Source organism: Macaca thibetana, chromosome 2 (genome assembly GCF_024542745.1).
Source record: "Macaca thibetana thibetana isolate TM-01 chromosome 2, ASM2454274v1, whole genome shotgun sequence".
Lineage (NCBI taxonomy): Eukaryota > Metazoa > Chordata > Mammalia > Primates > Cercopithecidae > Macaca > Macaca thibetana.
In genome coordinates this window covers 40,727,636-40,752,933 of record NC_065579.1, presented here as the reverse complement: position 1 = coordinate 40,752,933, position 25,298 = coordinate 40,727,636, and the positions used below count along the sequence as shown (strand labels likewise).

General features: G+C 38.1%; 2 protein-coding genes across 9 annotated transcripts in view; both read right to left on the bottom strand.

Moving 5' to 3' along the window:
• MRAS (muscle RAS oncogene homolog) overlaps nt 1–25,298 on the bottom strand; it is a 325,869-nt gene that overhangs the window by 184,467 nt on the left and 116,104 nt on the right. The gene's annotated exons all lie outside the window — the stretch shown is intronic.
• ARMC8 (armadillo repeat containing 8) overlaps nt 1–25,298 on the bottom strand; it is a 112,948-nt gene that overhangs the window by 78,920 nt on the left and 8,730 nt on the right. For 5 of the 8 annotated variants that reach the window (XM_050779695.1, XM_050779693.1, XM_050779692.1 and 2 more), the window contains one exon: nt 11,339–11,415. The exons of the other annotated variants lie outside the window; for them this stretch is intronic. In XM_050779695.1, coding sequence (XP_050635652.1) covers nt 11,339–11,415 — 77 coding nt within the window. The remainder of the gene's footprint in view (nt 1–11,338; nt 11,416–25,298) is intronic. 8 annotated transcript variants of the gene reach the window in all.

Below are 25,298 nucleotides of genomic sequence, written 5' to 3'. Positions count from 1 at the left end.
GCAGGCAGATTGCTTGAACTCAGGAGTTTGAGACCAGACTGAACAACATGGTGAAACTCCATCTCTACAAATAATACAAAAATTAGCCAGTTGTGGTGGCATGCACTTGTAGTCCCAGCTACTTGGGGGGCTAAGGTGGGAGGATCACTTCAGTCAGGGAGGTGGAGGTTACAGTGAGCAGAGATCAGACTGCACTCCAGTCTGGGCGCCAGAGCGAGACTCCATCTCCAAAAAAAAAAAAAAAAAAAAAAAAAAAAAAAAAAAAAAAAAAAATCAACAAATAAATGTTAGAGTCAGCATATATTTCTAACACCAATCATATTTACTGGCGTTAAAGAACCTGGTAACAATTAGCCCTTGTCTCCAATTGCCTTTTTTGATCATTGCAGAAAAATACTGCAACAACTAGTGATGTGTTAAAAGCAGATTTTCCCTACAAGTTTCTGAATGGCATTTTTACAAGTCGAGCCAAACACTGAGAATGCCTGGTTTTTCTTCCATTAGCTCAGTGCCTGAGGGTACGGCTTTTTTTCAAGGCCTGACCTATCCCTCTGTAAAGTATCCCTCAGATCTTCAATATGGTTTTCAAGAAATAAGTAGCAATTTTTTTGTTGTTGTTTATGGGACTGAACTGAATGAAGTTTACTGAGGTTGTTAGCAAGTTCTGACACATGAATATAAAGCTATATGATATCAAAGGCTCAATTAGCAAAGTTAAAGTTAGTAAGAGATTGTATTTCTAAGCTCCTGCATCCTCATGGAGGCCTGTTTTCTTTAGAGGCTTTAGTTCATAATCATCAGCATATGGACCTTAACCTACCAGCTTGTTGTTTACTTTCATCATCTCCCTTTCTCTTAATGTGTTCTGCCTATACTAATGCAGCACATTCATTTGTCCAGCCCGTCTACAGTCTGTGTAGGCTAAGTGCCATTCTGAGTGCTTTCTATTCCAGAACTCCCAACCCTAATATTTCCACAGTTTTTCCTCTCCATTCTTCTTAATGAAGCAGAAATGAGGGGTCGCTAACATTACCAAATGAACCCATTCCCAACATCTGAAACCATGCCATGTTTTTATAGACAAGAGCAAACAAAGACCCCTCCAACCCAAATTTTCTAATTCTCTTAATAGTTTTACAAAAAGGACATGAAGGAGGTAACTGATGGCAATAGAGGAAATGTCACCTAAAGAGAACACAATAAAATGGAACAATGTCTAAAGAAAAAGATTCTCGCTCTGGTTTTAGTAAGTAAATATACCTGTGCTAGATAAGAAAAAACGATGTTAATAAATTCTATTCAATTGTTGCTATAAAGGAATGCTAGATCACTTCTATGAAGAATTAAAATCAAAAGGATTAATTAACAGGATTAAGGAATCAATTTCAGATGACAACATTCAGCCATCTAGATGAAACTTCTTTCAGTTCCCAGAGTGCAGTTATTCTTTCTCTGTCATCTCCTTATCCCCTCTCTCATACTTTCCTCTGGCTAGCTTTACTCATCCTTCAGGTCTGAGTGTCACTTCCTCCAGGAAGCATGCCCTGAAACTCCCAGGTCAGGGTTAGGTGTCCCTCCTAGTTGCCCTCTATCATAATACAATCATCACTTTGTTAGGATAAAAGTCTATCTCCTCTTCAGAGGCAAGAAAGCCAATCTCACCTGGAAACATCGGAGAAGTTACTGTCAGCAGATCATTAATTATAGTGATTCTAGATATCCATTATTTTTGTAAAATGCAAATTCACAGCTATCGTCCAAGATGGGAACACAACACTATCCCAGATTTCTATATTACCTTCAAATTTACAAAGCATTCCATATCCACTACTTAATTTCATCTTCATCATAACCTTGAGTAATATTAACTCCATTTTACAGAGGAGAAAGCTACAACGCAGGATTGGGGTTTTTCAGAACCCAATATTAAATGACAGAGCCAGTCTCAACCCATGTCTTTTATGCCAACTGTTTTTTCCATTACCACCAGGACATCAGGCATTGACAACGAACCAATGGAAAAGACAAATGAATTCAGTAAATTCATCATCTTTTTCCTTCTGTGTTTTAATGTTACATTTTTATACAAAACAAAAGTGTTTCTAACTTTTAGTCAGACACCCTTTCCCTGCAGACCAAAAGAATGTCACCTCATGCCCACTAACTTTTAATGTTGGGGAAAATGCTCTACTTACTTCTACTGAAATTCAACAACTAGTTTTTGAGCTCAGCATTGTGCTAGTCTCTATGAAGCATATGAAAGTATCACACAATGGGATGCCTGGTCTGAGGAGTTCACAATATCCTTGGAGTGGCAAAAACAACACTATCAATGTAAGTCAGTACTAAATTATAAACTGAGTGTTTATAAGGTCAAGAAAAGTAGATGCTCAATAAGCTTAAAAGGTTTTGAGCAATGGTTAAGAACTAAGATAAACCTTAGAAAATAGAACTTGGACAAGCAGATGGGAGGGCAAAAGGAGAAATCGTTCATACAAGACCATATTGGAAATGAAAATGGCATGTTCCTGGGGCACTACAAGGAGCCTGAATTGAAAAACAAGTTCGCTTTAGAGTGGCATGGAACATAAAGTTAGAAAAGTGATAGGGAGATGAGACAAACTAAAGGGAGATGGATTGAGGAGCAATCATATTTCTGATCACAGAAGGGACATGAAGGAAGCAGTGACTAAGGAAAATAAGCTGAATGTGAAATGGATTGGAAGGCTTATAATACTAGTTAAGAGGGACAATTAAGTGGCTGATGCCCCCCTTCTGATCTCCAGATCTCCTATTCTTATCTTTAAAATAGCATTCACCAGGTAAACTATCATGGATGGTCTCTTTAGTTATTTGACTATTTCATTAGATTTTTGGACCCTCCAGAGCACTGACTACATTATTCACCTTTATATACCCCCATACTAGCACAATGCTTGGTACTAGGCAGGCACTCAATAAATGTTTGTTGAAGGAATTAATCAATCCATCTAGGTATCTGGTTATACAAAACTGATTAGTGGAGCAGCCAAAGGAATCATTAATACAAAGGTCATTTTGAGGAAGCAGTTAACAAGATGATTTAATAGGTACAAAAATGTGTTATGTGACATGTCTTGAGTGACTACTTCATGTCTGGGCACATGGGTGAAGGAAACAACAGAAAGCTTAGAGAAGAAATCTCTTAACAAGACAAGGATTGATTCTGACTTTGTACACACTGAATTATCTTTGAGGTGAGATAAGAATAAATAAGCCTTGGGGATATCCCACTTTTCGGGAGTGGGAGAAAAGAAGTCAATATTAAGATGTTACAAACATGCACTTGTTGAGAAAGATTTTCAGCTAAAATCTGGCTAGAATCTTAAATTTGCATGCTAATAAATGGACTTGATAAGCTCCCACATTTACATGGAGGTTAAACTTTCTACTTTACTTTCTTTGCTCTCAAAGAGATTTTTAGTGTGGCAGAGAAAAAGGGCTTGAATATTAAAATGTACAGTGCCTACCACAGCATATGTCTAAATTAGAACATTATAAGGGTGATGAAAACCAAGACAAAAAGTGCTGTAAGTTGCTATTAAAATTACAGAAAAAGTAAAAAAAAAAAAAAAAAAAAAAAAAAAAAGGATCTAGACCTGCTGGAAAAACAATTTCAGTCAATCAAGTATGAATATATTTATTTCTAAACGGTCAAAAATAGCATATATTTTAACTGAAAGCCTAATATCACCTAAAAACAAAATTATCTTTAAAAGTATTGAAGACTGGAGACTCAAGCTAAAAATCAATTACAGTCATGCTTCACTTAACGACGAGGACATGTTGTTTGACGACGGGGATATGTTCCGAGAAATGCATCATTAGGCAACTTTGTCCCTGTGTGAACATCATAGGGTGTACTTACACCAACTAGATGGTATAGCCTACTACACACTTAGACTATATGGTATAGTTTATTGCTCGTAGGCTGCAAACATGTACAGCATGTTACTGTACTGAATAATGCAGGCAACTGTAACACAATGGTAGGTAATGTGTATCTAAGCATATTTAAATACAAAATACAGTATTATATTCTTACCGGGTCACTGACTTTAACTGTCTTTAACTGAAACATCATTGCGTAGTGCATGACTATATTTTCATTTTGAACCAGTATTACTTTTCACGTACCTGAAGGCAGCTCTTTTCTGCTTCATATTTGGAATACTCTGTATTTATTTCTGGTCTAACTAGTATAACTAGCCCAAAACCACACTGGATACTGAAAACTATAATCTGAGTATAAAGTTTAATCTACTTATGAAAACTTGCTGTTTATAAAACATTCATTTGTAAAATAAGGGAAAAAAACACATATTTGTGGGTAACTAGAATAAGGGCAACATGGTAAACAACTTACATTATTTGGACTGTGAGAATCACAAACATACACACTGCTCTGTCCCTATAATTATAATTATCATGACATTTTTTGGAGAATTAACATCCAGACATACAAGTATGGTAACTTTTCTATTATCATACATGGTTAAGGAATGAGGTATATTCATATTCCAACTAAAGTTATATGACAATTAATTCCATTGTCATTACTGAATTGCCAATTTTAGGAATTAGCTAATGATGATCTATTATTCAAATTAAAGTTATTTTTATCATAAGGCTTTGATTCAAGAGGCACTTGGAAAATTTATAGCAAAATTCAGCTCAAATCAACTTAGGCATTTACTGAATATCAACTACATGTATAAACTGAAAAAACAGAATTGACTGTAATTTAGTTCATTCTTATAAACAAATTACTCTGTGATGTAGATTTTTTGAATATATGTAGTTTCAGATATAGTTCTGATCTGTATAAAACCATGAAAAGCAGCACTTTGGAAGGCCGAGGCAGGCAGATCACAAGGTCAGGAGTTCAAGACCAGCCTGGCAGGCCGGGCGCGGTGGCTCAAGCCTGTAATCCCAGCACTTTGGGAAGCCGAGACGGGTGGATCACGAGGTCAGGAGATCGAGACCATCCTGGCTAACAGGGTGAAACCCCGTCTCTACTAAAAAATACAAAAAACTAGCCAGGCAAGGTGGCGGGCGCCTGTAGTCCCAGCTACTCGGGAGGCTGAGGCAGGAGAATGGCGTGAAACCGGGAGGCGGAGCTTGCAGTGAGCTGAGATCCGGCCACTGCACTCCAGCCTGGGCGACAGAGCGAAGACTCCGTCTCAAAAAAAAAAAAAAGACCAGCCTGGCCAACATAATGAAACCCCACCTCTACTTAAAAAAAAAAAAAAAAATTAGCCGGGCATGGTAGCGTGCACCTGTAATCCCAGCTACTCAGGAGGCTGAAGCAAGAGAACTACTTGAACCTGGGAGGCAGAGGTTGCAGTGAGCCGAGATTGCGCCATTGCACTCCAGCCTGGATGACAGAGCAAGACTCCATCTCAAAAAAAAAAAAAATTTAAAAAACACCATGAAAAGTTTACTGTAAATATTTAATCTTCTTTCCATAGCATTTTATGGTTTCTTAATGACAAGTGAATACATAATTTTGAAAATTAAATGCTGGCTCCAAAATTAGGATATTTAATGTATTTAACTCTGTTTTATCAATGTATAATTACAAATCACCTTACATTCTCCAAAAATGAAGAGTAAAATCTACCAAAATATTTTGGTAGATATTAACACTTTAAATATAGTTAATCATTCCAAAGAACATAAAAAATGTGTTAGAACTGTACGGAACAATATGGCAGCATACAGTTAAGTGTTTCATACATTTGAAAAGATATATATGCCGGGCACGGTGGCTCATGCTTATAATCTCAGCACTTTCAGAGGCCGAGGCAGGTGGATCATGAGGTCAGGAGATCGAGACCATCCTGATTAACACGGTGAAACCCCGTCTCTACTAAAAATACAAAAAATTAGTCGAGCGTGGTGGCACGTGCATGCAGTCCCACCTACTCAGGAGGCTGAGGCAGGAGAATCACTTGAACACAGGAGGCAGAGGTTGCATTGAGCCAAGACCACGCCACTGCACTCCAGCCTGGGTGACAGAGTGAGACTCTGTCTCAAAAAAAAAAGAAAAGAAAAGAAAAGATATATACACATATGCATACAAATATATAGTATTGATGTTCAAAGTTAGTATCACATAGACATACGTATACAAACAGCTTATCTGTCTGCAAGTAAAGACTATGTTAATTTGATTTAATCATTCCTGGATAATCCTGCCTACCGAATTCTCTGACCAAATTCTGTCTCAGAATATATAGTTTTAAACAAGTAAGACGCAGACCACTCTATCACATTTGGTATTAAGGTCACTTTTGTGTATGTTTACCCATAACCCTCAAAAATAACTGATTAAGACTGGGGGGGACACAGTAATCCCAACACTTTGAGAGGCCGAGGTGGGAGGATCACTTGAGGTCAGGAGTTCGAGAACAGCCCCGCCTGGCTAACAGGGCGAAACCCTGTCTCTACTAAAAATACAAAAATTAGTTGTGCATGGTGGCGGGCACCTGTAATCCCAGCTACTCAGGAAGCTGAGGCAGAACTGCTTGAACCCAGGAGCCAAAGGTTACAGTGAGTTCAGATCACGTTGCTGCACTGCAGCCTGGGTGACAGAGCAAGACTCCATCTCAAAACAAAACAAAACAAACTGATTAAATGTATTAGGAGGAGAAATTTTTTTAATGTTTTTTTGGAATACTTACTTTCAATTATTCTAAAACTTAACCCTTTAACTTAAAAGTTCTCAAAACCCAAAGGCGTCATTTTACGGAATTATAAATTCATTTTATGGGAACTCTTATCTTTAGCTCACTCAAGAAAATGGAACCTGTCTACATTCTACTGAAACCAGAGATACAAAATTTCCTGGAGCTAAGAGAATTAAATAATCATTACCAAAATAAACTCATATCATCAGTACATTAAAATGCTTCAGAAGACACTTTAGAAGTGGATTCTTGGTGGGGGAAAAAAAAAAATCACATGATTCTGCAGCATCCACAAGTGCCTGACTGAATTCACCAGAGGTCTAGTCGAGCTTTCTAATTCTATTAAACTCTGAAACTACAAAGCTAGCTACACTGGCTTATATCAACTTTTGCTCTTCAACTTAGCAATATCAACAAAGGGCCATGTAGAGATATATCTGCTAACCTTTTTTTTTTAAACAAAACAAAAACAACTCTGTCACACAGGCTGGAGTGCAGTGGCATAATCTCGGCTCACTGCAACAACCTCCACCTCCTGGGCTCAAGGGATCCTCCTACTTCAGCCTTGCAAGTAGTGGGGACTACAGGCACGTACCACCATGCCTGGCTAATTTTTTAATTTTTATTTTTGTAGAGACAGGTTTCACCATGTTTTCCAAGCTGGAACTCCTGGGTTCAAGTGATCCGCTCACCTTGGCCTCCCCACAGTACTGGGATTACAGGCATGGGCCACCATGCCTGGCCTCTGTTAATCTTTTCATTGAAATTCACTAACATGAAAACCAGATCAAGTGCTCTAATTTTGTTATGTTAAAAAAAAAACAGTGTTTAAGTAGCTTTCACTCATGATTTACAAAATCATATGAACAGTTATTCTTCTTCAAGTATGAGATTTTACATGGTGGAACCAATACTATAATAACTTCACCAAAAAAGGCCCTGCAATTTTTTAAGTCACATGCAGATCTCCGTATTACAGGAAGCTCAGAATTTGCAATGCAGGGTAGTTTAACTGACATACCTACTCTCTGTTGTAGTTGCAAAGGCTACAGTTTATGACCTACACAGTGACTTCCCTCTTCTTTCAGCTCGTATCTTACCTATTCAGTTATGCACATGGAATTTTGCTCTTTTAGAGATAAGGACCTGATTTTGTATTCAAACCTTTTACACAACAGGACCATTCAAGTTTATGCTAACTATTGTGCTACTATCAAAGTTATCTCTAGGTAACTCCACATTCTTCAACAATTGAAAATTAAGCAGTTCTGATGCTTAATGTTATTTTTCAACAAGGCATACTCACTGACTAGGTAAAATGGTCCACTGTGATGTGAGCTATCTACAAAGAAGTTCCCCATATTTTTGGGTAGAGCTATAGCTCTAACTCAGCTAGTAGATTAGCTGTAGACTATGATGAAGAATCATTATTCATCTTTAATCTGATTTTGCTTTACCTGCTAGTATGTTATACATGTTCACAATCTTATCTATCTTCAAGATAGGGTCTCACTGTGTTGCCCAGGCAGGATTTGAACTCTAGGCTCCAGCAATCTTCCCGACTCAGCCTCCCAAGCAACTGTTACTACACATGCCTTCCACCATGCCTCGTATATGTTCATAACATTTACTGAGAAAAATCAAACTTAATAGAGGCAGAAAAATAAAACTCTGGTTAGCTTGTAGTCAAAGCTACAATTTTTGTCAATTATTTTATGTCCCTTCAATTAAATATTTTGGACTTAATGATATTTCAGCCTCTACCTTTTCCTTCCCTAAAATTAATAGGCTACCTTTGGTTGTTTATACTCTGTGCCCATCTTTCTACCTACCAATTTTGGTCTAGTAATGGTCTCTGTGTGACTTAATGATGACAGTGAGGTATATAAAAATCAAAAAATTGGTCAACTCTCTTTTCCTAAATATCATTTTCATTCCCTTTTTCTATACATATTGTATTAAACAAGATTACTTCGGTTGGGCACAGTGTCTCATGTCTGTAATCCCAGCACTCTGGGAAGCCGTGGCAGGTGGATCACCTGTGGTAGGGAGTTTGAGATCAGCCTGACCAACATGGAGAAACCTCGTCTCTACTAAAAATACAAAATTAGCCGAGCGTGGTGGTGGGCGCCTGTAATCCCAGCAACTCGGGAGGCTGAGGCAGGAGAATCACTTGAACCCTGGAGGTGGAGGTTGCAGTGAGCCGAGATCGCGCCATCGCACTCCAGCCTGGGCAACAAGAGTGAAACTCCGCCTCAAAAAAAAAAAAAATATATATATATATTAAAGACAGATAATGTTGAAAATAATTCACTTTTCATTCTCTTGACCACGTACAATTAATTTTCAGACAGTGACAAAGTTTAAGAAAGAAATCATAAAGAATAAATATTTCTATCTGGAGAAAAGGAAGCTTTATCAAATCACACTACACATATCTCCATAAGATCAGTATTACTCTGAAATAAAGTGAAAAAATATTGGGTGATCTGTCCCCTTCAAACTATAAACAGATTTTAGTATTTTAAGTAGCAATCACGTTTACTACAATGTGTTATCACTCACATTCTCCTGTCTGAGTCAGGAATTTTAGTCCCCCTCTCACTTCTACTTTAGTTTGAACTGTCTCCTCTGTTTTTTTCCCCCTTTCTCTTCTTTGAGGAGAATTATCTTTTTAAAGTTGTTTTAAATTGGGGCTAATAACAACTAACCACCTAAGTGCCAAATGATCCACAATGTATCAGACATTGAATTTTATAATTCTGATTTAATTCTCCCATCAACTTGGCAATATGGGCAGTGTTATCTTATCTTTACAGATGATAAAATTGAGGCTCAATGAAATTACAAAGCTTGTCCAAGCAAACAGCTAGCAAAGGACCATACTAGAAAATGTCGGTATCAGGAATTCAATCCACTGTTGTCCAACTCCAAAGCCCATGCTCTTTCTACTCTACCATTCCTTCACACAAACATTTCTTTATGCCTACCTGACAGCTAATTAGGTCTCAGACTGGTAGTTTTTCAAAAGACACTAAGGCTATCAAACTACATTTTAGCTGCTTGGTCATAATTCTGTCTTTCCCACTTTTATCGTTTGGTATTTTATCAATTTTTGAAAAACTACAGTGTTCTTTGGTAAGTAAAAAAATTTCTCAAAGTGACAACATTCGAATCAGCTACTCATATCAGATAGAGAATTCTACAAGTCTATCACACAGAATCCTTGATTACTAAACTTAGCTTTCCCCTAAACATGGTAGCAGTGATATCATCTTTTAATACCATTTATTGAACACTTAATAAGTCTAACATTCTCAACTACTTATTGAGAAATTTTAAGTAATATTTAGAATTATCTATATACAGAGCTATCTGGTTGCATGTGGAGAGTATCTGTCCAAGGAAGAGTGTTAAGTTAAACCTGCCCCCTTGACTAACTTGTGTGTGTAGGTACAACCCAAACTGATTTATTTAATAGATGGATTTAATAAACCATTTTTCCTCGAAATAATTAAACTAGTCTAAAAAGGAGTGATTAAATAAAGTCTCCTGCTTAAGGGGACAAAGACAAAGTTAACATAATGAGAACACTAGAAACACCACCGTTTTTTGTAAACTGAGAGGCCGTAAAAGTAAAGTGTCAAGTATCTCGGGTAGATCCTAACCAGCTTCTCACCTTCCCTTGCAGCTCAATTTGAATAGCCAAGCAGTTTTACAGCACTTTTATCTTACCTCCCTTTATAAATTCACAACTCCAAAGCCTACAATGCCTTTGGGGAAAGAGGCTTTAAGAACTGCAGTCTGAAGAAACTTGTATAAACAAAGCATCCTAGCCTTGCCATGGCTGAGCACAAGTTAAAGTACTATTTGGCTGACAATGCTTATGGGATTAGAGAAAAAGAATGAGGTCTCCCTCACTGGCGCCCTCACCATTATCCAAACGTATCTTGACCCTTTTTTGTGTCTTTCTTCCCACAGACACAGTTCAGGCCTGTGGATCCTTCACATTTCCCAACTCCATGATGAGCCTTAGTCTAGACCTTCCTCCTTAGAACTAATGTGCTAAGAGTATGATAATCTGAAACTCAAATGAAAGGGAATAAATCTGAAACCTTATCCTATTTGCTTCTCTTAATTTTTTAAGAGCATAATTACCTCTGGTATGTGGCTTAAAAATGTTTCCTCTCATTAAACATGAAATTTTGGAGGAAAAAAGGCATTAAGGTTATTAAGAGTTTAAATTTTCTGACAGCTTTCTAAATTCTAAATTTAAAACATCATCAGGAGACTCAATCTTGGTGACAGTTAATGAGTTAACCAAAAACAAAACAAAAAACCCTACTGGTTTATTCGAAAACATTTTTTTTAATGTGAAACAAGCATTCTACAAAAAAATGAAGCTAACCATGTCAGTTAACAACTATTCAAAAGACAATTCTTTACAGTAAAATATTAAACGTCATGAATGTCAAGCAGTCTTTCTAGCAAGAAGCCAAATGAAAGAAAAAAGGTATAACCCTATATTTTCAAAATTAAAATATTTGGCAGATTAAAACATGAAAACAAACAACTTTTTGATAGACTCTTAAATACATACTACTTACATGACACCTTGTAGAACTTTCTGGGGATCAGGGTCAAATAGCCTGTCAACATAGTGGCGACTGCTAGCTGTTACTTCCTAGAAAGTGGGGGGAAAAATTATGACATCTGAAGCCATGCAAATCACAAATTCACAGCATCACCCACAATATCAAGTGACTAGATAATTTAACTTAAGGTAGATGCATTAAAATTTATATTAAATACTTAGTTTTGTCTCCTTATGATATGGGATACTTAAGCAGGTGACTTTTCTCTCTCAGGTATCAAAATAATGGGAAACTGTAGTGTTCAGTTCAAGACGTCAAAGATCAATATTTTTCTTCTAAGAATGCCCAATTTCAAAAGTAAGAATGTCCATGGTATACATTTTACTATGTCTTAAAACTAGCAGGAGAGCTTGGAAAATCAACATAATTACAAAGCACATAACTTTGTTCATTCAAAAGAATCATCAGGAAGATATTAAGTATATTTTTGTAAATACTTTATTAGTCTGAAAAAAAGCTCATGACAAAGATAAACAGTAAGAGAAGAAAGAAGACACCTAGTTCTCACTAAACACATAGCTAGACAGTGGGACCTTTGTGGTGAGCCCTGAAGTTTTGCCAACAGAAGACCTAGGCATATAAGTCAGCATATATACTTAGCAGCAAGCTAAGTTTCTTCACTAACTGCTGGGTGTCACATACATATGATTAACAGGAATATTACTTCTGTAATTTAGTATACACTAAAGGACAAAATCTGGCTCTCAGCCAGGGAAGAGTGAGGACTTCATGAAATAGTCTGTAAGGGGTAGTCTAGGTACAAGAGGAAATCCTTAGACTAACATAGAGGAGCTTCACTGCTGGAGGCAGAAGTAAAAACAAATAAAGGAGTTGTCACACTTTCTGTGAAGGAAAACAATTAAGAATTAGAGTGATCTGTAGGCCAAAAGCTGTCTCAACTGAACTGGATAAGGGTGGGTAGAATTAGAAAGAGTACAAAGGGAAGACACTTACCTCCTTTTCATTTGTATTGTGGAGTTTTTCTATTGTGTTATTTCTTGTAATATTTATTTTGGAGGGTAACTCTTTTTTAATATTTAATTTTTGATGCTTTACATTATTTAAAACAAAGAACCCATATTTAAGAACCAGAGAAAAAGTTTTGTCCCCTGCTTGTTTTTTCTGATGTCTGCTGAAATAACTTTATATACTCCCCCACTGTTAGCAATAAGTTATTACAGGGAGGAAGAAATAACTTTTCCAATTTACTCAGAACTCCAAATCAGTAAAAGAGTTAATTACCAAGATACAGTGCCAGCTTAAACTTTTGAGCCACCAAAAATAACTCTGGACAACTACACAAACTGTAGTTTTCTGATAATATAGTTAACCAAGTCAACACATACTTTCTTCCCCCCCTCCACCGAGAGGAAGTCTTGCTCTGTTGCCTAGGCTAGAGTGCAGCGGCACGATCTTGGCTCACTTGCAACCTTCACCTCTCGGGTTCAAGCAATTCTCCTGCCTCAGCCTCCTGAGTAGCCGGGATTACAGGCATGCACCACCACACCCAGCTAATTTTTGTATTTTTAGTAGAGATGGGGTGTCACCATGTTGGCCAGGCTGGTCTCGAACTCCTGACCTCGTGATTCGCCCTTCTCGGCCTCCCAAAGTGCTGGGATTACAGGCGTGAGCCACTGTGCCCAGCCAACACATATTTTCATATTCTGAATTTGCTACCAAAATATCCTCAAAGGCAACTCAAATACCTGCTTTAAAAAAAAAAAAAAAAAAAAGAGAGAGCGAGCGAGATGCGGTTTTGCCCAGGCTGATCTCAAACTCCTGGGCTCAAGCTCCCACCTCAGCCTCCCAAGTAACTTAACTACAGGTGTGTGCCACTACATCCAGCTCAAATGCTTGCTTTTTAGCATGTACTTCATTTATAAAGAACAAACAGTAGAAGCAAAGAGGCAAAAGTGATGAAAATTCTTGTGCCCACCAGGGTACTATTAAAGCACCTGCTAACAGAATCTGTTTTCCTCAAAATAACAGAATCACTGAGTTAGAGGGACTCTCAACAATAATCTGCCCAATCCCTCAGTTTACAAATGAGGCATCTCATGATCTTTACTCATTTGTCAGATCATCAAATGTACAGTAAGGACACAAATAACTGTACAGACATATCAAGAAACAATATATGAAGAGCAAAAGCTAGAGGAGAACTGAAAAAAGCACTACTATAATACAAACAGGTAAGTTTGCCACTCCATTTGAGTATATGTTTTCCCGGCTTTCTGACATAGTAAAAGTTCTAAGTATCTCAGATCCTCCTTTCCAGAGACTGATTTTGATTTTACTGTTCTCTCTACCTTTACTCTCTATAGCTCCACATCTCTTACCTCTCAATGACGTGTATCTTAACATAAATTTCCCCCATTAATAGCAATTCTTTTGCTGCTCTGTGCCTGGTTGGTTCAATATAACATGCACTGAGGAAAGCATTAAAAATAAATTTATCTTTAATAAAGAAAAATTTAGTAAGGCACAGTCCCTGTTCTCAAGAACTCATATTCTCGTTACTATGCTTATATGATTATTTTCCTATAAGGATATAAGAATTATAGTATACACGACACAAAGGCGGCACTGGGGAGGACGTCTGTAAACCCGGGGAATCAGGGAAGGCTTCTTTCAAGAATTGGCTTTGGAAAATGAGGAAGAGTGTACCAGGATGGACAAGGAAAGAAAGAATCAATGTTACAATTATTGCCATAGGGCACGCGAAGCCAACACAAGAAAACAATCAGCAAGTATACTAGTTGCTGGCACTGAAAAGAACAGAGGATAGAGAGGCAACCGCAGGACGTAAAACACAAAAAGCTAACCAATAGGTGGCCCGTAACTGGGTATTTCACATTGCCTTTTGGTCAAAGTTACATGCTAGATGCCAAAGAAGGTATATGAGGACATTAAGGCAGAGCTTCGCATTTAAGAAGCTTAATATCTGAAAGGATTGTCATGTATACACAAAAATAATCATATAAGTTGCTCAGACAGCAAGCAAGCTGAAGGGATATGATCTCTTATTCAACCTTATCTAACTCTACACTTTTGTCTAACATATTCATTTATCTGTATAGGACAATTCTGATATTTCACTGCTTTCCCTTGTAGATCAGGTCACCTCTCCCCTCCCAGTCCTCTTCTCTCTTCTTTCAGAAGGCAGCCTAGAAATCGAAGAGGTAGGGAGAAAAGGCAATTTGTACAGATATTAAACGGGTTGGTAAGAGAAAGAATGTCTAAAAAGGTGACATTTGAGTGAAGTCCTGAAGAAGGTGAAGGAGCAGACTGTGCACCCATCTAGGGGTAGAGCTTTAAGGCAAAAAGAACAGCAAATTCAAATGCCCTAAAATGAGAAGTATCTGCCATAATCAAAGAATATGAGGCCATTATAGCTGGAGCAGAATGAGCAAAGGAGAGGGCAGCAGGAGATGAGGCAGAGAACAGGGGCCAGATGGTAAAGAGCTGCACTGTCCAGTAAGCCAGCCTCTAGCCTCATATGGCATTTGAAATTTGAAATATGGCTAGGAAGTGAATTTTGATAATATTTTAAACTTTAATTAAAATTAAGAAACCAATACTGGATTCAGTTATTTTTAAACTTTTAAGAATGATTTGGAACTACTTGGGTATATGAGTCTACATTTTCAACTATAAACTTTATGACATCTAAATATGAATCCAGTATTTCCAATAAAAATTTAGCATCCAAATTGTATAAACTACACATCAGATATTGAAGACTTGCTATTTTTGAAACAAATTTCATTAATAACTTATTACACAGATATGTTGAAATAATATTTTGCTTTACTGGTTTAAAAAACATTAAAATCAACTTCACTTGTTTCCTTTTTACTTTAGATAGCTTGGCTGCTAGAAAATTTTAAATTACACATGTGGCTTACATTTTTCTATTGGATAGTACTGCTATAGAACTTTGTTGGTCATTGTTAAGATTTTGATTTTTATGGTCCAAGTTGGGAAGCCACTAGAAGGTTTAGGGAAATAGACACATGATCTGTCTTATGTGTGTACTTATCTTATGTTTTGTTTGTTTTATTTTTAGTAGAGATAAGGTCTTAACTTTGTTGCCCAGGCTGATATCAAATTCCTGACCTCAAGCGATCCTCCCACCTCAGCCTCCCAAAATGCTGGGATTACAGGCGTGAGCCACAATGCCTGGCCCTGACTTAAGTTTTTAAAGAATCACTCTGGTTGCAATTTAGGAACAGACACGTGTGGAGAAGGGGAAGGGATACAAGACAAAGTAGGGAAACTAGGAAGGAGGTTATTTCCATCATCAGAAATGCTATTATTTAACAGATGATGGTAGCATGGACTAGACCAAACACTGTGAAAGATGTATTCAGATTCCAGATAAGTGCTGAAGTTATAAAATGGATAAGCTGTTAGACTCGATGTAGGGTATAAGATAAGAAAGGAGGCAAGGGTAACACTTATTTCCCAGAGCACATAAAAAGACTGAGTTGTCGCCGGGCATGGTGACATGGTGTCGCCCAGCACTTTAGGAGGCCGAGGTGGGCAGATCACGAGGTCAGGAGATCAAGACCAGCCTGGCCAAGATGGTGAAACTCCGTCTCTACTAAAAAAAGACAAAAATTAGCCAGGCATGGTGGCGCATACCTGTAGTCCCGGCTACTCGGAAGGCTGAAGCAGGAGAATCACTTGAACTCAGGAGGTGGAGGTTGCAGTGGGCCAAGATCACGCCACTGCACTCCAGCCTGGGTGACAGAGTGAGACTTCATCTCAAAAAAAAAAAAAAAAGAAAAGACTGAGTTGCCAGTTAATGAAATGAGGAAGACGGCAGGAGGTTTGGATTTGAGTGGGAAGATCAAAAGTTCAGTTGTGGACATGTTAGGATTGAGAATCATATTAGACACCCAAGTAAAGATGTCAAGTTGGCAGTGGATATGTAAGCCTAGAGTTTAGGAAAAAGTTATGGGCTAGATGTGTAAATCAGAAGTTGTCAGCATATAATGAAATTAATTAACTAAGGGAGTGATCCTGGATACCACAAGACCTGAAGACTCTGCTCTGGAGTAGTCAAACAAGCAGCCAGTGTAGAGTGAAGAAATCCAGGATGTCAAATCAAGGGGATATTTCAAAAGCGGACTAATCAACTATGTCAAATCCTAGTGATGTGTAGCTAAGATGATAATTAAGATCTAATCTTTCAATTTAGGAACATGGAGGTGTTCACTGATCTTGACAACAGCAGTACAGTGAGGCCAAAGACTGCTTGGAGAGGGTTTACAAGAGAATGGGAAAAGAAGAACCAGAAAAATTAAGTAAAGGGGAGCAAAGAAATATAGTAGCTAGATGGAGAAGTAGACTCAGGAGAGTCTATTTTTTTAAGACAGAATAAATTAGAGCATGCTTATTCATTGATGAAAATGTTTTAATAGAGAAGAAAATTTGATGCTGCATGAGGAGGGGGAGAACTGTAACAATGTTCATGAATAACTGAGGGAGAATGGGATTTACCAGTCAAGTAGAGCATTTGTAAGTACAATAACAAGAGGGAATTATATAGCCAGGTGTAGTGGCGGGTGACTGTAATCCCAGCTACTCAGGAGGCTGAGGCACAAGAATCACTTGAACCAAAAAGGCGGAGGTTGCAATGAGCTAAGATCGTGCCACTGCACTCCAGCCTGGGTGGATATGGTGGTGAGAGCTTGTGAAAGTTCTCTTCAGATTACTTCTATTTTTGGAAAGTAAAAATAGAGGAAGAAATGTGAGTGGTTTGAAGAAAGAGGAGAAGGAATAAGACACTGAATGGGCCAGGAAAATGTACCAGGACTGCCAGAGAGCAATAAGGGGCTTACTGAGGCTTGTGATTATAAATTTGACAGGAAACCCATCAGCATGGCTGTGTTTTTCTCCAGCTACAATTAAATGCACAGAAGCAGCCATGAATAAGAGAGCTGGGGAGATGTTTGAAGTAAATTTATTCAGGAAAACAAAAAAAGCAACAGGTAATGAGTTGTACTCCATTGTGGAAAAGTATTATGTGGAAGCAGTTTTCCTTTTATTAAGGTGACTATCTGTGATAGGCCCCAATGATCTCCACCTCCTGATATTCACGCCCTCATGCCATCCCTTGCCTTCAGTGAGGACTGGATCTAGTAAGTAGGTTCTAGCAAATGCAATGCAGCAGAGGTAATAAGATGCCATTTCAGAAACTTCCAAGTTCTCCCTGCCCCCTCCCTTTTTCTCTAACAGAAACTAGTTATCAGCTGTGGAGTTGCCCTGTGGAGAGGCCCACATAGCATGGAACTAAAACCTGCCAACAACCACATGAGTGAGCTTAGAACTGAATTCTCTCTGAACTGAGCCTTCAGATGACACTGTGACTCCTGCTGACACCCTGACTGCAATCACATAAGAGATCTTGGGCCACAGGCACCAAGTAGGCCACACTTGTATTACTAACCTACAGAAACTAAGATAATAAATGTTTTAAGCAGCTAAGTTTTCGGGCAATTTGTTACACAGCAATAGATAACTTATAGGCCTTTAAATTTATCATCCAAATCAGGATAATTTTAAGAGTGAAAGAGGGCATCATTAATAACTGTCACAGAATAAGACGCATAAAATAAGATTGTTGGAGACAAATTAAGCTGTATAATCCCACCTTTTGTTTGTCTTTAATAGTGCAAAAGATGGGCACAGTGGCTCACGCCTGTAATCCCAGCACTTTGGGAGGCCGAGACGGGTGGATCACGAGGTCAGGAGATCGAGACCATCCTGGCTAACACAGTGAAACCCAGTCTCTACTAAGAATACAAAAATTAGCTGGGCATTGTGGTGGGCGCCTATAGGCCCAGTTACTGGACAGGGACTATAGGCAGGAGAATGGCGTGAACCTGGGAGGCGGAGCTTGCAGTGAGCCGAGATTGCGCCACTGCACTCCAGCCTGGGTGACAGAGCGAGACTCCGTCTCAAAAAAATAAAATAAAATAAAATTGCAAAAGAAAAGTAGAAAAACTTACAGATAGCTCAGTAAACTAGTCAGATGTCCTAAAAAGGCAAACTAGAACAGGTTCTGATAGTCCCTCTGAATAAACTACCTATGACTACAGTGAATTTAAACCATTGCCTTTTGAAAAAAATTTATTCAGGAAGGGTTTAAACCCCAGACTTGTCATGAATAGGATTTAACTCAAAAAATAGGAAAAATAAGTGTTCAACTCAAGTTTTAGGGTAAAACTATTAGTTTATTAGACAATGAAGAATAAAAATTTGAAGACTAATAGGAAAATACCAAACTTATTTCAATAAAGTCTTGCTCTGTGTATATTTTATTAAAATATACTGTTCTTTATTTCTAACATACTCAGACATCATGTAGTAGAAAGAACAAATAATTTGGCATTTGAAGACTTAGGTATGAATTTTAGTTTTACCACTCACTAGCTATGCAACTTTGGAAAAAGGTAAAATTTGAGACTGTTTCTTCAATTATAAAATGGTGATGTTATCACATGTCTCAGAGTGTGCTTCAAATGAGGTATCACACAGAAAACCCCTTGTAAACTGTAAAAGTATCCTGAAATACCGATTTTCAGGGTAATTCTATTTCTGTACAAAGAGGGTAATTTGCTTTTACAAGTGTACTAATAGTCCTCTTAGTTATTCACATTCATGGTTAAAGCTAAATTATTCAAAGATACCCATCCTCAACTGATAGCAGCTTACTCTCAAACTAAGCTAAATACTTAGCAAAAACCAAATATACTTGTTTAGTATGTTCTAGTTCATTTTCATATCTACTTATTCATTTAATTCATTTGCTGTTTAGAAATTAAAATAGCATTACAATTCCCAATGAGGTATTCTGACCCCAGACAAAATAAATGTTTAAACCAGTGGTTGCTAATCAAAATTTAATATGTCAATTAATCCACAAACTACTAGGAACTTCAAGATAAAACTGTTCATAATTTGGCATTGTGAGAGAAAATCCTGGTTTGGGAAGATATGAAAGAACAAACACAAAAATAGGATGTTTGAACTCTACAAAAATTCGATTTTAAATGAAACTCGAATTGTATCATTAATTTGCCAGGAATTATGCCATGTTCTGGTTGTAAATAGAGTTCCTTACCCTCAGGGTTTCGTAGTACAGAAAGGAAACACCATGTAAACAAGCAAGTTACAAGTATAACCACACTAAAGTGATTTAGTGTAATCATAAAAGTAAACACAACGTAAAAAGAAAATTGAAGGTATCATTGAAGTTAGGGACAAGATGGAAAATCATCTCTGAGAAGTAAGGATGAGTAATCTGAAAGACTAGTATTAATCTGCCAGGTGAAAAAGGGAGGGGGAGGTTGGGCGCAGTGGCTCACGCCTGTAATTCCAGTACTTTGGGAGACTGAGGCCAGGGCTGATAGTGAGGTCAGGAGTTCAAGACCAACCTGACCAACACGGTGAAACACCATCTCTACTAAAAATACAAAAATTAGCTGGGTGTGGTGGCGTGTGTCTGTAATGCTAGCTACTTGGGAGGCTGAGGCAGGAGAATCGCTTGAACTCGGGAGGTGGAGGTTGCAGTGAGCCAAGAGTGCACCACTGCACTCCAGCCTGGCGACAGAGCAAGACTTAGTCTCAGAAAAAAAAAAAAAAAAAGGAGTGGGAGAAGACAAGGACTCTAGGTAGAGAGCACAACACATGCAAGAGCTCTAAAGCAAAAAGGTATTTGAGAAAATGTAATTTAGTATTATGACGATATACTATACCGTTGAGAACACAAAACAATGCTGAAGTATATTTTTTTAACTAAGTTGGTCAACAAATATTTAAACAGCTATGCAGGTACTATTCTAGGCAACTAACAAAAAAAAAAAAAAAAAAAGCCGGGCATGGCTCATGCCTGTAATCCCAGCACTTTGGTAGGCTGAGGTGGGTGGATTACCTGAGGTCAGGAGTTCAAGACCAGCCTGGCCAACATGATGAAACCCAGTCTCTACTAAAAATACAAAATTAGCCGGGCATGGTGGTATGCACCTATAATCCCAGCGACTGGGGAAGCTGAGGCAGGAGAACCGTTTGAACCCAGGAGGTGGAGGCTACAGTGAGCCGAGATCACGCCACTGCACTTCAGCCTAGGTAACAGAGGGAGACTCCATCTCAAAAAATAAATAAATAAATAAAAGCCCATTGAAGAGTGTACATTTCAACAAAGGGAGAAAGAGAAAAAGCAACAAACATAATAAATAAGTGATATCATATATTAAGGGCTAGACACAACACGGAAAAAATGTTTAACAGCACATTTTGTTTCCAAGTCCTTATACTACACACTGTCACACACTGGAGGGGAGGTGGAAGTGGAGGTGAGAAAGGGAAGGGTGTATGCTAAGACACACACATTACTCAGAAAGCCCCATGCTCTCAGCAGTTCTAATCAGGATCCATTTTGTAAGTCTGAAACATGATTTTGGCTGTCACAATGACAGCAAATGCTACTGATATACAGTGGGCAAAGACTAAAGATGCTAGATGTGCTGGGACAACAGGCACACATCCCCCAACTTTCCACTGTCCAGTCATGTAGGCAAAAAACCTAGAATCGAATTCCATTTTACATATAAACACAAAAGTATGTTTTGTACCATTTTAATGTACAATCGATTTTCCAAGAATGTAACTCATGTGAATAAAGAAAAGGTGGTATTTTGTCCCGGTAGGAATTTTACCAAAAGTCATTCATTTCAGAAAGTCACATAAAAACATCATTTATTGTATTTAAGTAAACATTACAACACATCTACATCATTCTGCAGTGTAACTGTACATTCACAACAAAACTATGTATATTTACGAATATACTGGTATTTTATTACTTCTGGTATAGTAGGACCTGAGTATTTACGGGTTTAAATAATATTATAAATTAGCTTTATGTCTTTCTCCTTTATTACAGTTGGGGCATTATGTGTACTTTTTAAAAGTTACATGTGAGTACAGTTAACTTATCTATGAATGCCACTTCAAGATAGTCAAAAAAGTGCCACAAAATATCTATTATAAGTAGAGTGTGTGAGTCTGATAGGGTTAGGAAACCACAAACTGAAACAACTCAACCTTCTGGTCAACTGGGAGCCCCAGAACCTCTTTCTATCCCTAAAACAATGTGAAACCAAAATTTGATTTTCTGATACCTCCAAAACCCTCAGTTCAAAAAATATTTCCTTCTGTCACTGTGACAATTTACTAAATGCCAAAAAGTACACTGCTCAGATCAATCACAAATTCTCAATTATTCATTTTAAAGTCCAGTGACAATGTATTTGTACTTGTCCCTGGAGAGATTAGAACTGCCACAATCCAGAATACCAGACACCAGTACTTTAAAAGCAATATTTTGCTAAATTGTGCTTCAATTTCAAACAACATGCCTTCCCCTTTGCTCTAGATGCGTTCTCATGAAATCATGAAAGACACAAAACATTAAATACAACTGTCTAACTGCTGCCTGAAGAGTTCTGGTGATGTGTACTATTTCACTGCCAGAGTTAATTTCACTATTAGACAAAACTAATTGTTAGGCAATTCTTTCCTAATTTTGAGGGGAAAAAATCTGCCTCTACTTGAAACAAAAAAGGGTAACACTATCAACAAAGACATACCTTGACTTGCAAACAGCTATCATGTCCTTCTTAGGTATTCCAAAATTCCTACATTCCAATTTTTCTCCAAAAGGAGAAAAAAAAGTAGAAGAAAATGCCCAAATACTACCCAAAACCCAAGATTTTGATGTAGACTTTTTTGGTTTTATTTTGTTTTGCTCTTTGTATTCTGGCAAACTTCTAGCCCCATTAGAACTTGATGAGATTTAAAACATTCAATTCCTTTTAAAGACCCCTCGTGTACTATTTTTGTAACCAACTTTATCCTTATTCATTATTTGGTATGTCAAGTTTCACTGCATCCTCCCTCCCAAGATTAATCAAAGCTCTGCATTTCTGTAGCCTCTAGTAACTTCGGAAAGTTTCTAAAATGTTATTTCACAGTGTATCTGGGCCTCATCAGTGTAGAATGTAACATACTATGGCAACTGAGATTCCTAGAATGGAATCTACTTTAATTTCACAAACACAATCATAAAAACACTAAAATATATAATTTTTAAATTTAACATACTTCTATAGCATAAGAGGTGAGCCTGAATTCTCAGTAAAGACCAAAAAACAGACTTCATATGTTAATTTATTAAAAATAAATAGTAAATTAATCAGTGCTTATCAAATTTGAAAATAAAACTCTAAAATACAAGGCTATGTAGTCGGGCACAGTGGCTCACACCTGTAATCCCAGCACTTTGGGAGGCCGAAGCAGGCAGATCACAAGGTCAGGAGATACAGACCACCCTGGCTAACACGGTGAAACCTCGTCTCTATTAAAAATACAAAAAATAAGCCGGTTGTGGTGGCGGGAGCCTGTAGTCCCAGCTACTTGAGAGGCTGAGGCAGGAGAATCACTTGAATCTGGGAGGCAGAGGTTGCAGTGAGCTGAGATCACGCCACTGTACTCTAGCCTGGGTGACAAGAGCGAGAATCTGTCTCAAAATAATAATAAAGAATATACAATATAAGGCTATATACACAATTTTGTTTTTAAAAAGTGGGAGTTTGGAGATCTGACTCTGATACCTTATATTACAGTTGGCAACCCGGCCTCTCCAGTTTTCAGTTTTCCTCAATAAAAAATGACAAGAATGAACTAAAGATTATCTGCAGGTTTCTTCCAAGAAAAGATTCCATGATTTCATACTCAAACAAAGAGGGATTTTCTTTTTTCATAACAGAAAAGCCAGGGCACAGTTAGATTGAAAGGGATATGAAGAGCAGCCTTTACTTTTTCTGGAGTTTTTTTTTGCTTGTTTGGCTTTTGCCCCCCAGAGACAGGGTTTTGCTATGCTGCACAGGCTGGTCTCAAACCTCAAACTCACAGACTCAAGTAATCCTCCAGCTTCAGCCTACTGAGGAGCTGGGACTACAGGTGTACGGCACCACATCTGGCTCTGTAGTGAGTTTTTAATGTGATAATGCATTCTCATTGCCCTTGTAAACTATTAAACATTGCCATAAAATGATTGATGGTCACAAGAGTGAAAGTAATTTTGCATTCATGCTTCTAATCAAGTACTATGATGTTTACCCTTTTAAAGTATGGTACAAATCATAAAGAGCTATCTGAGTCTAGAAGATCTTTAAGGTTTCTTCTCACTCTTAAATTCAATTTATTTACTCTTCACTGTAGATGAGAATGCCTAAACTGAGGGTCAGTAAAAGATATTTCTGGATAGAGTAAATGAGCTAAGAACCCATGGTGTGAGACAGCATAATCTGAAAGTCCAAGGGAGCAAGAACTATCTCTGGAAAGCACATGCAAAGTTACAAAAATGATCAGGAGTTTTACAAAGACTGAGATATCCTCTGGATTGGTTGGGGTTCATTTATATGCCTCCCAAGGTGATAAGATGGCCCAAGAAGTCCACTAGGACGTATTTAAATGACAACTTCTCAATCCTGACATAACAAAGTGAGGCTATTCAGATATGGGTGAGGTGTTATCGCGGCCCATAAGAATAGTTGAAATTATTATTCAAAATTGCTGTCACGTAATTACTTGGAGATCCTGGGTACCATCTTTCACGGCATACCTTTGAAGTAGTATTGTCCAGACAGGCCAGATGCCTTCCTGATAAAAAGGGCTTTATTTGCTTCAGATTCTTAGAGGCAGTAACAGCCTTGCCTTGGAGCTATCCATGGTGCTTGCCTCAGACTCAGCCCATCACTTGCAGCAGCTGGTGCATTCGCTTTCCTATTACAGGGCTGCTCAAGATGTATCTGACCGGTCACCCACATTGTGGCCAGTGACAATCATAGCAATATCACAGGCCACCCCGAATCTGTCTATTCCACTTTGCCTGTCCCCAGACCCACAATAACCTTACTTTGTAGTTTGTTTGGATATCCAGATAGCCCAGCTTTGCATCCCAGGCCTGCTACACAAAGCCCTTTCTGTGGACAAAGTACACCTTCTGGGAGATTACTGGCATACTCTGGGTAAAAAATTACAGCTCCTCGGAAATAATTCTCACATATAATAGCTCACATGAGTTTTAATACCTTATTGCTACAATATTTACCATTCCGAAATGATTTTAAATGATTTTAAATTTTGCTTTTTTTTTGAGATGGAGTTTCACTCTTGTTGCCCAAGCTGGAGTGCAATGGTGCGATCTCATCTGACCGCAATCTCCGCCTCCTGGGTTCAAGCAATTCTCCTGCCTCAGCCTCCCAAGTAGCTGGGATTACAGGCGCGCGCCACCACACCTGCTAATTTTTTGTATTTTTAGTAGAAACAGGGTTTCACCATGTTAGTCAGACTAGTCTTGAACTCCTGACCTCAGGTGATCCACCTGCCTTGGTCTCCCAAAGTGCTGGGATTACAGGCGTGAGCCACCGCACCTGGCTTTTGCTATGTTTTCTTGACTCACACTGGGACAAGTAAAGAAGTTAATTCTGGAGTGACCTGTGGGTTTCAGTGAGTCCAGCAACCTCTAGAAATTATGCAACTATTTAGACATATGTATGTTCTCCTGGGAAAGCAGGTGTTGAGATTCTCATCCTTAAACAGCTAAGAACCAGAGATCAACACAATGATGATGCCCAAATAATGATCACTACCCCAGATTTAGGCACTCAACCTCTATATCCAACTGACTACAAATTTAGCATGTCCAAAATGAAACTCATTTTCCTACTTACTACTGTAACATATTCCTCTCCTAATTCTCACCATCTCAGAAGATGATACCACCTGGCCAAAAAGGCATAAATCCTGTGAATCATGCTTGATTATAATGATCACC